Here is a 14,721-nt window from a genome sequence, read left to right as displayed (position 1 = left end):
TTCAACCAGAGGCTGGTGCAGATATGCCTCCTAAAGTGTGCAAACGGAAGTACAGGAAGTACAGGCTTTCCGGTTTCGACAAAACAATTATAGAAACGTGTGAAGTGCACAATATTTCCTCGTTTAACCCTTATGTGGTGTTAGGGTCTCCAGCGACCCGTTTCAAGGTTATAATATGTAATAACTACCATGTAGTTGATTTTATTAGAACAAGGCTTTATGATATCCTCCACAACACATATATAAGCACAGCAAAACTATGTTTCACCATTTTGAATATTCTGAAGGTATCTGCAGAAAAAAGGGTACGACTGTGGTGTTAGGGTCATTCTGACCCGGCAAGGTAAAACTATACTATAAAAATACTAAATATAAATAAATAAAATAAATAATAATAAATATACTAAACTTTTTTTCAGAAGTTATATTCTAATATTGTTCTATTATAGTCAGAAAACATTATTATCTATGGGTTTCACATTTAGTATATTATGATTGAACAACCTCATTTTCATCTTAAAAATAAGAGACATGATGTGTCTCGGGGGCCATAAAATCTAATTACAATGGGACTATATGGTTATGAATGCATATAATGTTAGTTAGGATGTAGTATTAACTATATTGAGTGATACTCCTTTATTTTTAGTGGTCAGGACTGAGTTAGACCCCGGGTCAACATTGACCCGCTAACAATGGTCAGTGGTGCCAATTCCTAACACAACATGAGGGTTAAGCCACTGCAACGGCTTTGCCTGAAGAATTTACTACGTGACCGGGACGTTCTATAGCTTGATTGCCGACAGGATTCGGGAACAGTTTGGTCCGTTGTATTGTACCCATTCTGCAATCTGTTAATAAAGTTTTCAATCAATCAATCAATCAATCAATCAATCCGTTCGGAGGCAGCTTCCGGGGGAAGTACATACACACCGGAAATTCTACCCCACAGACACACTTTCGGCCGTAGTGCTTTACCAGTCTTTATTATCTCACGGAGGAGCTACAACTGGGAACGAGCCGGTTAACATTCAACGCGTTACAAAATCAGGTTGTTACTTATACTAGTAAACAATATTGCACATACTAGTAGAAAAAAACGAGATATATATATCAAATATTTTTATTTTATTTATATGTTTTAATATGATATATAGTACTGGTTTATTATGAGCTACAACAATATACATTCTGCTTGGAAAGTGCGTTACGAGGAGCGATGGTTCGTACAACAAGCTGCATTCAACACGCAAACGTGACCAAACGTTCCCTTTGCGTTTGACACCGACTGTGACCGCGGAGCGGAGCCAGTGGTGAACTCGGTGACGCTGAACGCACCCTCTCTGGTGAACCAAGGAGTTGCCCTCTCTCACAACACAGCATCACATTTATGACCCACATCATGGTAAAAAACTAGACAGGTTATTAATGCAAAATGAACCAGAACGCATTGACTAGTAGTCATACTACACGAAAGGGATTTAACTGATGTGGATGATGGGCTATTCTCTAAATAACTTTAGTCAACGCCGATCGCTTTGAGTTGGATGGACCTGGTGCCCGTCGGCTGCACATCACCCGCAGCGGGGAGAAGGAGACGCCGAGGCGGGGACGCGCTGAGCCGCCGTGATGGTAGAGCCGCGGTCTGACCGCGCACCCCTGCTGGACTGGGAGGAGATCCCGGCGTCCGCGGAGGAGGAGGAGGAGGAGAAACCCGGTTCGACCGGCGGCGGGTCCTCCTCGTCGTCGTTGCACGTGAAGAAGCAAGACAGACTGTCCAGTCCCTCCAACAGCCGTGCACTGGGCTGCACCGCGCCGGGGGTCGGGTGGAGCACCGGTCCGGGCGGGGGTCCCACTCCCAGGTCAGTCTCCTCCGACACAGACAGCGCCCCACTCGCGACCTCCATCATCATCATCACCCCGGCGGCGGCGGGGGGCGGCGGCACGGATGAGGCGCAGTGTCCCGGCGACACAGAGGAGGAGCATCCCTCGGACTCAGGGACGGGAGGAGACGCGCCGCCGGACGGCAGGATGGTGCCGTGGGAGGAACGGGACCAGATAGTGTCGGTGTTTGTGGTGGCGTTCAACACTAGAACAGGTGAGACTGAAAAGAGTCAAATATTATATGATATCCATATCCAGACAAATGCTGTAAAAAAATATATATATAGATATATATATAATATAAGCTACAGAGGAAATAGGCAATAATGTCGCGTTATTGAATAGAATGGAATAGAGGAAAGACACAACAACACTAACGCACGATGGCAGCCTGTAGCCTCGCCCAAAACTACAGCCTATTCTTGTGCGATGGTATTATTGAATAGATTAGAGACTGATCGAAAAGTGCAAAGTAGGAGGCCTGCATTAGAAACATGTCATTTATCATTTTGGGCCTAATGCTAGTAGTTTGGCATTATTATGTGACCTGTGACCTGGCTCCTGATTTAATGAAACCCACGCTGGTTAATAGACAAGTGTCCCTGCCGACCTGCCTATATGTGCTTCATTGGTAATCTGGTGAGTATCCTGCCGACTGGGAGGGTGTAGACTAGACTGACCCCACCTTCCTGGTCTCTGCTTCTGTGGTGATCTGTCCAATAAGCCTTCTATAGTGGGGTGTAGAGACTAGACTGTGACCCTGCACCTTCCTAATGTAGGCTACTTCTGTGCTATTCTGTTCAATGGGTGGGTAATGTCGCTGAGGGGATGTTGGCATTCTGTGACCCCACCTTCCTATATATATACAGTGTTTCCATGGTGATTAATTAGGCTGAATTTGGAAAGTTGCCATTTGATTTTGTGCCTCAAACACAAGGAACGATGTTCACCGCACCCTAAAAAGACAGATTCTCTCCTTTAAACAGTTAAAAAAAAAAAAAAAAAAAAAAAAAACTCAGTTTCTGTATGTAATTGTTTTGGCTGATAATTAGCAAAGTAATTATCAAGTAATTAAGTATTTTTTTTTTACTGTCCCTACATCGTTGCAAATGAGGGTGACCTCGGCGGCGATGCTTCATTGATATTAAACAAAGGTTTTGAATGAATCAACGAACAATATAGATGTGTCCTGTGTTCAGTGACAGCGCTGGGTGTGCGATGCAGCAAAGAGAGCAACAGACAGTTAATGAGTCACAGCTAATGCAGGATTGTGATCGGTGTGTGAGAGCAATATTTACATTGTGAATCTTGTTAATGAGTCATGTTGAAACATTATGGTACATCACATTAGGGTCGCTGCATCGCGGGAGGTGGACACTCGGCACTTGCTGGAAGCTTCAGTGGCACAGAGACCACACTGATTGCCTTTATAATTAGTTGTCAGCTGTAATTAGTAGAGGAGGCCCCGGTCGGTACCGATTCCCAGTTTTTTTTTTTTTTTTTTTATTTTATTATCCCCCCCCCCCACATTCAAAACCGCTCTTAAAGAGCACCTACGGGAGGCTGCAATTCGAAAACTGGCCACCGTAAATGCCCAAACCCCCCCACCCCCACCCCCTTCTAATAGACAGTCTCCTCCCCACCGCATGTATATATTCCCTCCCCGCCATATGTATATTTATCTCCCACCCACCCACCCCCTCCAAATGTACAGTCTCCACCCCACCGTATGTATATTTCTCTCTCTCCCACCCACCCACCCCCTCCTAATGTACAGTCCCCTCCCCACCATATGTATATACTCTGTCAGGATCTAGGGGTAACAGTACTGTATATTTGAATACCGTTTATGTCACAAATGTAACAGTACTAAATACCTGTATGTCCCTATGCCATAAATGTCATGTATGTCGTGTGTGTCATAAATGTCGATATGAATTGAAAATGGGGGACACTGATGTAAACAAGACAAACGTCTTTCTCTGGTCTGCATCCCCTTAACAATTGTGTGTATTGAGCCGTACTGTATTGTACCCATTCTGCAATCTGTTAAATAAAGTTTTCATTCATTCATTCATTCATTCATTCATCCCCCCTCCTTTTTCCGTTTTTCTCCCCTCCCAATGTTAGTCGTTATGCCAATTCCCAATCCCCTTCCTGGTCGCTGCGCACTCTGCCCCCTATCGTCGGTCTGGGAGGGGGCGGAGACTATCACATGCTTCCTCCGACACATGTGTAGCCAGCCCACCGCTTCTTTTCACCTGGCAGCGTGGACTCTCACTGGGGGAGTGTAACGTGTGGAAGGGTCACACTACCTCCCTCCAGATCCTTCCCTCGCTGTGCAGGCGCCCCGACCGAACTGTAGGAGTCGCTGTTTACAACGACCAGGACCCACCCCACCGGTTTTCCCACCCGCTGACACCGCCAATTGTGTCAGTATGGACGGCCGACCAAGCCGGAGGCACCGCGGCAGCTGGATTCGATCCCACTGTGTCTGCGGTGGTAGACAGACGCTTAGTCCGCTGCGCTACCCGGCCGCACCCGATTCCCAGTTCTAAACGTTCAGTATTCTTGGCCGCTGATACGTAGTGCGGAGTACCGATCCCATCCATCGTTTTCACTGGATATTATAGATTATAGATCAGTTTCGGGGTCACTGGGCAAACATGCTTCTACAGTGTGTGTCAAAACAACACAGCGCATCGAGGCACTTATGTTACACGTAGTCCTTGGTATCGAACGATAGTATTGGGAGAATTCTCCTGATACGGATACTACCCTATTTCAGCCTGGTATCGGGCAAGAAAACTATAAAAGAAGGAAGGGTCATCACCTCAGAATACCCGTGTTCTATGCTCTGCTTGGTGCCTGACTTCGGTGCCTGCAGTTCTGTTGACGCCTGTGGGAGATGCACGGAGAAGCAAAATATACAAGCCATCTGAGGAAATATACCTCAACCGATAGGCCTATATCAAACCTTGGCTAGTTAACAAGGCAACAAATTGCAGAGAATTCTTGACACCCGAGGTAATAACCTTTTTGAATGACGGGTCGTAAAAACGAGGAGATGGCTGATCCCATTCAACTCAATGCCAAGTGTGGACTGAAAGTTTCCACACTTGGCACCGATATGCGTTCACGACGCACTACACACAGTGACTCGATGACCCTTCCTTCTTTTCTAGTTTCCTCCTCGGTATATTGGGTATCGGTGCATCCCTAACGACGAGCCATTACCAGACCCCTACTTTGTTCCAGACCACTAACCCCCCCCCCAGTTGGACACACTGCACATCTCTGATAGGACGGTTGATTGATTGATTGATTGATTGATTGAAAACTTTATTAACAGATTGCAGAATGGGTACAGTACAGTACAGCTCAATACATACAATTGTTAAGGGGATGCAGACCTGAGAAAGACTTTCGTCTTGTTTACATCAGGGTCCCCCATTTTCAATTCATCGTAACATATATGACACACATGACATACAGATAGACAGTACTGCTACATCTATACATTTATGACATACCAGATTTGCAAATACAGTACTGTTTGTGATACCAAAAGAGTCCAGAAAACCATCTCTTAATATGAGGGCGGGGGAAAAAAAGGCTGGTACACACACACTGCATATCCACGTACAGTACCCCGCCTCACACCTGCACCACTTTGAAGACCTTGCGTCTCCCTCCATAGCCTAACTACAGAACAGAGATGTCAAGATGATAGGATGAGTTGCGTGATTGAAAACCCTGCGTTTAGTGGTTTGTGCAGACCGGGGCCTATTCATTTTTAATGAGGGCTATAGCTGTGGTAGAGGCAGAGCGAGCCCCTTGGGCAGATATCGCATTACTCACCTAGCAGGCCTAATCGATGAGAAACTCAGGCAGGATTTAAAGGCTCAGTAAAGGAGACAACCTGTTCGGACGACCGGACAGCGGTCTAGAGGCGGCCTACGACGATGACGGCAGGGAGCTGACACTTTGGTCCAGTGGCTACAGTCGTTAGGCGGATTCCCTCGGGTTCCTGTAGTTTTTTTTTTTTCTTTTTTTTTATACTTTATTGTGTCAAAGAAAATCATTTTACATTTAGGTATAGTATGTGTATCCACATACACATACACAACTGCACCTGTCCATACTTACATACGTACATACACACACAAATGTACATACGCATATTCCAAATCTTGACGTTTTTTTTTTTTTTTTACCCATCACCCATACAAAAACCAAGAGACAAAAACACAAACAAAGGGGCGAGCACCAGCATAGATCCCGGACCGGCACACATCCAACATCCATCCCTACCCGTCCCCACACACACACACACACACACACACACAAGAAAAACAACAAACAACAACAACAATAATAACAGCAAACAAATAAGAAATTAATAGAAAAAAGGAAACCAACCAAAAAACTAAAAATTTAAATAAAATAATAATAATAAGTAAAAAGGCTTGAATTTTCATTGTAGGTATAGCTGTAGGCCTAAGGGGTGTTCCCCAACAATTGATCAGTAGATCATCGGGTTCCTGTAGGTTAGTGGTGGCGGTGGCACGCTGGGACTGGCAATACACACACACAGTCAAACGTCAACATTTATTTAGTTTCATTTTGGGAAAAATATGGTGGACCTGCTTGATTTGTGGGCTGACAACACGAATACATATCTGCACTGAGTCACCTCCCAAAGTGGTTGGTAGACTAGTAGAGACCAACCCACCAGCCGTAGACAACATGCACCGGCCGGCTGATTGATTCGGTTCATTTATCTACCTTGTTTAACAGTGGTGCTACACCACCACCATGCGAAATCTGCACCAAGCCCATCATCTACAATCGATTAACTTCAACAAGAGTCCACCACCCTTAGGCTTAGAATCACACGCGAGCCGCCAGACTTGGATCAAAGCCCACCGGAACCTCCTCCTCCTGCCCCCCGCGTGTCTCATCTACTGACCGTCTCATGCCTCAGCCTCCCCTGGCACGGTCTCCGTGAAGACAAACACCGGATGGACTGGTCATTGTCTTTTAAAACAAAAAACAGGAACCGTTGGAGATCGTCCACATTTCTCTCCACATCACCACGTCATCAGCCGCCCCTTTTCTTTTAATGAACGAGGGAACGAGTGCCCTCATTCAAATATTTTTTTTTAAACTTTGGCCATTCCGCTGGCTCTTTTTTGCGTTTATCGCATTTACTCTGGTCAAGAATGACCGACAGAAACAGGCTGAATGGGGGTACAGATGGGGGGGAAGACACTCTGGGAAAGGCACGGCTGCAGTCCGGGATTCGAACTCGCTAAACCCCAGATCCGTGACGAGCACGGTTGTCCCCGGCGCCGAAATAGCGCTCGAGGTACGCAGTGAGCTACTGGAGCTCCCTCCCTCATTCACATTTACTGATCCCAGGTCAATTATTATATGGGAACCTGGCATGATTGTAATAGTTAGGAACAAAGAAAATCCTCTGACTTTAACTCCACGGATTTGATGTTTTTTATTGTGTGTGTGTGCGTGTGCGTGTGTGTCTGTCTATATCTGTGGGCACCTCCCATAAATTATGCTTAATTGCCCTAATTTCACTATTAAGTTGCTGTGCTGTATCTCGTGTGTGTGTGGGGGGGGGGGGGGTATTATAATGACTGATGGTAAATGAAAAGACAGCACTTTTAGATAATCTTTTGATCTTACAATTGTACAACTGAAATGAAGGAGAAAAAGTGCCATGATTTGGCGATTTGCAAAAGTTGTTTCGATAGAGTTCAAGTTTTATTTGTCGTATGCATTAAAAGGTACAGTGTGCACTGTGTGCAGTCAATGCAATGAAATGCATTTAGCCCTGGCTCTCTCTCAGCATATAATGTAATAACAGCATATAATAAAAACAACAGCAGCATAAAATAAAAACAATAGTAATATACTATTAATACTGAAGCAAACATGGAATTCAAACCACATCTCCACAAAGACCAAACTCCGCATCTTCAACACCAATGTCAAATCAGTTCTATTATACGGAGCAGAAACATGGAGAACAACAAAAGCAACCTCAAACAAACTGCAAACCTTCATAAACGGATGCTTACGACACATCCTGGGAATCTACTGGCCAAACACCATCACAAACGAACAGCTCTGGCAAACCACTCAACAAGAACCACTTGAAACCCTAATCAAACGCAGGAAATGGGGCTGGATTGGACACACCCTGAGAAAACCATCCTCCAACACAACCAGGCAGGCCTTAACCTGGAACCCACACAGGGGAAGAGAAAGCCAGGAAGACCCAGAAACAGCTGGAGAAGGTCTGTCGAGGCGGATCTCAAGGAAGAAAGAACATCATGGAAGGAAGCAGAGAAAATCGCCCGACACCGAACCAGCTGGAGAGATTTCATGAATGACCTATGCTCCCCAAAGAGCAAACGGGTTTAAGTCAAGTAAGTCAATATACAATACAGCTCTTGAGTGAGTGGCATCCCAACCCCCCCCCCCCCCCCCCCACCCTGCTGTGTTTGCCAATAGGAAATGCTAATGGTTATTTAGTTGTTTAGCTAAACACTGTAACATGTCTTTTCTCTGTCTGGGAGTCTCAAATAATATTGTCTCAACATCCCTTTCTATCGACGGTCAGTCAAGACGCAGCCTAACGTATTCCCTGGCTGTAGCGAGAGCTGGCCGTAAATCAGCTGTTGTCAGTCAAGATGCATGCAGCCTAACTTATTCCCTGGCCGCAGTGACAGCCGGCTGTAAATCAGCTGTAGTTGGTTCTAGAACACGACACATTGCCCCCTCATTAGTGGATTAGTCGATTCATCGGTCTGTTTGGTCTTAGTGTGTAGTATAGATATTTGTATACATATTTATATATATGTATATATATGTCTTTTACAATGTATATTGTGGATGACGGTATAGTAAAAATCCATACCTTTGCATGGATCCATGACTGTATACCTTCATATTTGGTGAAAAACCTCCCACCTACCTTAGTTGATCAAGACTTTGTTAGTTAATAAATTTTTATGCTTTCTTCAGGCTGAGTGAGTTGTTTCCTGAAAATCGATCTCTGGTCAGCACTAGATTTAAATCGATGAGCACATCTCTGGTCAGCACTAGATTTAAATCGATGAGCACATCTCTGGTCAGCACTAGATTTAAATCGATGAGCACATCTCTGGTCAGCACTAGATTTAAATCGATGAGCACATCTCTGGTCAGCACTAGATTTAAATCGATGAGCACATCTCTGGTCAGCACTAGATTTAAATCGATGAGCACATCTCTGGTCAGCACTAGATTTAAATCGATGAGCACATCTCTGGTCAGCACTAGATTTAAATCGATGAGCACATCTCTGGTCAGCACTAGATTTAAATTGATGAGCACATCTCTGGTCAGCACTAGATTTAAATCGATGAGCACATCTCTGGTCAGCACTAGATTTAAATTGATGAGCACATCTCTGGTCAGCACTAGATTTAAATCGATGAGCACATCTCTGGTCAGCACTAGATTTAAATCGATGAGCACATCTCTGGTCAGCACTAGATTTAAATCGATGAGCACATCTCTGGTCAGCACTAGATTTAAATTGATGAGCACATCTCTGGTCAGCACTAGATTTAAATTGATGAGCACATCTCTGGTCAGCACTAGATTTAAATTGATGAGCACATCTCTGGTCAGCACTAGATTTAAATTGATGAGCACATCTCTGGTCAGCACTAGATTTAAATTGATGAGCACATCTCTGGTCAGCACTAGATTTAAATTGATGAGCACATCTCTGGTCAGCACTAGATTGAAAAATTACGACTATCAGTTGACTAAGAATCTAAGTCTTCAGTGGAGGACGGCTCTGTAACAACATTTGAGTTTGCTATGGTTGAAAGCCGACTACACGTCTGGTAGTGTAGCCCTTGAGCCTGGCTGGTGATGGAGTGTGTTGTGAAGCGACTCCTGTAACATATTGTACTGAGTGAATGATGGACGTCGCTATTGTTTGAACAAATCACGTGTTGAAGAAAACCACACCGGCTGAGTCACATCGTCTGTCTAGCTGCTCCTATCAGACCATTATTTGTTCAGCTGCTGCTGGAAAATCAATAGCCAATCAGCTCACGGTGTGACTTCCAAGGAATCCAGCCAGACTATGCCATTGTTCCATGGCAGGAAATACAGTCGCAATAATGAATTTGGTGTGTGTGTGTGTGTGTGTGTGTGTGTGTGTGTGCCTCACATGTGTGTCTGTGTGTTATCAACCGTGCATATGGATAATATGCTGTGGTAACATGTCTACCTGTCTCTGTGTCCATGATATTAACAGTATGCAGTAAACAATGTGTGTGTGTGTGTGTGTGTGTGTGTGTGTGTGTGTGTGTGTGTGTGTGTGTGTGTGTGTGTGTGTGTGTGTGTGTGTGTGTGTGTGTGTGTGTGTGTGTGTGTGTGTGTGAGAGAGAGAGAGATTTGATCATATTAGTTATTAATATAGACCTCTAGCGAACCGCAGACACTATTTCCTCATCTACTGTATTTTCAACTGTAGTAGAACTCCAACACGAGGAAAGTTGAAGAAACGGTTGAGGAAATAGTGTCCGCTCTGCTCTCGCTGATGTCACCCGGAGGAGTTCCTCGGGGTGCCGATGTGGCCGAGCTCTTGAGACACGGCACACGTCGGTGGGTTACATCTCCGATTATCACTTGTCCTCCTCACAACAGAACGATAGGATGTGTCCCTTTAATAAGATCAGATGATATAGATTTGATAATACATTCACTAGTAGTCACCACAATTACTAGTGTGTAAAGTTTATTTACTTTTCACTACTATTATATTGTAAAGTGCAGTGTGGTTAACAGCACAGTGGTTAGTACTGGCATTTATAGGCATGTTGTGTGGCCTTAACCCTTAAATCACTGGACTCTGTATATCACTCTGCCCTCAGATTCATCACTAATGATCGATACTCATCACTGTGTCCTTTATGAGAAGGTTGGTTGGTCCTCGCTGATGGAGAGGCGCAACAAACACTGGTATTTGTTCATTTTTAAGGCCCTTATTGGTAAGCTACCTCCTTATACGACATCATTACTGCAATGGGATTTTGGAACCTATGGAACCCGTTCTGGTGACTGGCTGGTCCTTAAGGTCCCCTGAGTTTGCTCTGAACAGGGTACATCTGCATGTTTCTACGATGCCCCTCTAGCTCATGGGATGAACTCCAACAGTCCTTGAAAGCTGGAGATTCTCCCCTCTGTCGCAGAGTTTAAAAACCTTGATCTCTCCAACCTTTGTCAATCAAGTTGTACGTGTTTTTTAATTGATTTGTTAACCTTACTTTTGCCTCACCTTGTTGTCTTATGGTTTTTTTTATATTATATTGTATTTGTATTTATATTTTATAGTGTATCGAGTGTATATAGATACTGGGCTGTATAGGACTGTGAAGTTATGTATCCCCCTCCCTGTGCCCCCCCCCCCCCCCCCCCATGCTGCTCTGACACCCGCATTTCCCCAAGGGGATCAATAAAGGATCATCTTATCTTATTGTTATGATTTTATATGCTGTGTGATTTTATATGCCTTTTCTTTTCCTTTGCTTATTCCCGTATGTACACTCGGGTGAAACCTCAGTTGCCTTTCGAGTTTAAATAAAGGTTTGAAATGACTGTTGCTTCACAGCAAGAAGGTCCCGGGTTCTAACCCAGATGGGGGGGGGGGGGGGGGGGTCTTTCTGTGTGAAGTTGGTGTATTTCCCTGTCGCTACCCACTGCTCCTAAGTTGTTAGCATGCATCAGATGCAGAGGAATCATTTCCACACATAGGGATTAATTAAGTATAACTTGATTGATTTCAAACTGACATTTGACGGTAAGAATATCTGCTCTATATCTGGAGAAACACTTTTATTCTCGAGTCTAGTTGATTGACTCGGCTCTCGATACAAGGACTAACACGGTATAGACAACAGTGGGGTTTTAATTGTATTTGCTGTATTTTGTGGCTGTAACCACGGTGACGTCGATAATGTTTGTAAACACTGGAGACAGACTTATATTCTGCTTTATGACGATTCAGATTCTGATTCAGATTCAGACGACTTTAATGATCCCACGTGGGGCAATTAATTAATTTGTAGCTTTGCACGAGTAACAAAACATTTTAACAACAACAACAGCAGCAACAACAACGTTCCATGATATACACTAACACAGTCCAGTGAAACAGACAACCATAGGCTACTTAAAGTGACTACTGTCTGAATTTAGAAGTCTGATCGCCGAGGGGATAAAAGATTTAGAGTAACGGTTGAGTAACCCTTACTCAAAGGAACGTCATAACGGCGGCCAGAAGGTAACAGCGAAAACCGCCGAGACAGAGCGTGGAGAGGTTGATGATTACTGATGCTCATCGCCTTCTTGACCACCTGGTCCGTCCAGAGAGAACATACTTTTTAGGTCTCTCTGTTTGACTCCAGTTATTTTGGAGCACACTCTGTTCTGTAGGCTGTTCTCATCTTTAATCGATAGACCCCTGAACCTCACTGAGCGCATCTTTTCCATCTACAGATCAAACTCTTCAAGAAAATCACGGATTGGGGCTTTAACAGTGCGTGTGTGTGTGTGTGTGTGTGTGTGTGTGTGTGTGTGTGTGCGTGTGTGTGTGTGTGTGTGCGTGTGTGTGTTGTAGGTAACATGTTGGAGTGGTGTCTACCCAAAGACATGGATCTGGATGGGGTGGAGTTCAAAGCAATCGCCAGCGGATCTCACAGGGTCACCACGGACTTCATGTAAGTGTGTGTGTGTGTGTGTGTGTGTGTGTGTGTGTGTGTGTGTGTGTGTGTGTGTGTGTGTGTGTGTGTGTGTGTGTGTGTGTGTAACGGAGGTCCGTGAGTAATATCCACAGTCACAGAAACAGGTGTGTTGAGAAGTGACTGTGGCAGTGCGGGCTGGGAAGTTAAACTCACCATAACAGGGTTAACAGACACATAGGTACAGTACTTAGCAGTGGATTCACTTCTTAGTGCAGCGGTCTATGTCGTCGCCCGCGGAGCAGGAGACCCGAGTTCGACTCTCCCTCGGGACGTCAGCCTTTAATACACAACGCAGAGGAGTCCGATACGATGTGTGCGTGTGCGTGAGTGTGTGTGCGCGTGCATGTGCATGCATATAAAAAAAACCCTGTTTGATAGTTTGATACTGTTCGATACTGTCTCTATTTATATAATACAACTCTGTACATACACTCTCAGTAGTACTAACTTGTCTAATCTGTAACCTCCTGTACATTGTATATTGCCGTTGCACTTTACTGTTACATTTGCACTCTGGTCGGACACCAAACCTATTTTTTTTTTACGTTGTACTGTACTTGTGCTGCTGCTGTATGATGACAATGAATTTTAATCTAAAATGCTTATAAAAACTGTTAATATTTAAATCGTATGTGTGTTATATGATCTGTGGTTTCAAATGAAGAGGGGGGGGGGGCAGGGGGGGTTCTGTGTGGAGTTTGCATGTGGTCTCCGTGTTCACGTGGGTTTCCTCGGGGTACTCTTCTATCTATTCTCTATGACACCATGAAAGACATACCGTAGGTACAGACTCCTGCCATTGTCCTTGACCAAGGTAGCGGCATTAAAACTGGAGTTGGTCCCTACAGGGTGATTCAAGATTGAAGATTCAAGAGGTTTATTCATCACATACACACACAAGACATAATATAGTGAAAGGAAGGTGGCCATGAATACAAATAATAATAATAATAATAATAGAATAAAATAGAATAGAAATAAAATAGACATGATAAAAATACTAAGATAAAATACAAAAGGCAATGAGTACACTACTATACGATATACAGTTATACGCGCCTAGGTCACTATGCTATCCTAACTACCGTAATTCCTCTAATAGTAACCCCGGCTTGTATTTGTTTCAACTGTAGCGGATACCAGGCTTGTATTAGGAGGAGGCATGTATAAGAGAGAGGCCTATATTTCTAATTTTCAAACAGATCATAATGAATAAATCAACATTTTGTGTCAGTTTGAACCCAGTAAAATGTACTGGGTTCATTTATTGAAACCAAGCAAGTACTGTATGAAATACGGTAGTAAACAGTGCAATTACAGGTGGTCAAAAAAAGTTAAATAAAGTAAAATAGTGCAATCACAATACTGGTATAATAATAATAATAATAACTTCGTTTTATAAAATTCTGAGGTAGGCTTACTCTCTTGGTAAACATTAACACCATACCATTATATGGTATTTACTGCACAGCCAGGCCAGCATATAACAACAATAACTCTAATATACATGAAACCCGGCTTGTATTAGGAGGCCGGCTTATAATTGCTTAGCTCAACAGCGCACCCGGTCATTAATAGAGACCCGGTTTTTAATTGAATACCGGTTACTATTAGAGGAATTACGGTATACTATACAAAAACATCCAGTTATGTTCCCCCCCCCCGGGTGCCTGTCTGTCTGTCTGTCTGCGGCTGCCCGCTGCTCCTACATAGTTAGGATGAGTTAAAATGCAGAGGGCGAATTCCTGGTATAAGTTAAATGACTTGGTAATTATTTAAGAGAATCTATTTCTGAGACCCTTACTTGTTGAATGCTAACGCAGGTGAAGGGACGCTGAGACAAAGAGAGGAAGCGATCAGTATTAGGATGCGTCCCCACGTCTTGTGTCCTGGCAGAGCGGTCGTCCAGCAAAAGGGACGGCCATCTGGCAGTGGCAGGTCCCTTCACTGGCACAAATCATGTTTAGTCAGTGTCCCTCTCTCTCTCTATCTCTCTCTCTCTCTCTCT

At 44.1% G+C, this 14,721-nt stretch overlaps 1 protein-coding gene across 1 annotated transcript in view; it reads left to right on the top strand.

Moving 5' to 3' along the window:
- Nucleotides 1–1,533: 1,533 nt before the first annotated feature.
- LOC311241618 (DENN domain-containing protein 11-like) overlaps nucleotides 1,534–14,721 on the top strand; it is a gene marked incomplete at its 3' end in the record, with an annotated part of 33,998 nt that continues 20,810 nt past the window's right edge. Inside the window, exons 1-2 of the mRNA XM_084330494.1 lie at nucleotides 1,534–2,098; nucleotides 12,590–12,689. Coding sequence (XP_084186620.1) covers nucleotides 1,630–2,098; nucleotides 12,590–12,689 — 569 coding nt within the window. The 5' untranslated portion in view covers nucleotides 1,534–1,629. The remainder of the gene's footprint in view (nucleotides 2,099–12,589; nucleotides 12,690–14,721) is intronic.

Source organism: Notolepis coatsorum (assembly GCF_963971535.1).
Source record: "Notolepis coatsorum genome assembly, chromosome: 15".
Classification (NCBI taxonomy): Eukaryota; Metazoa; Chordata; class Actinopteri; order Aulopiformes; family Paralepididae; genus Notolepis; species Notolepis coatsorum.
The sequence above is the reverse complement of the archived record's forward strand: the minus strand, read 5'-3'. Positions and strand labels throughout refer to the sequence as shown.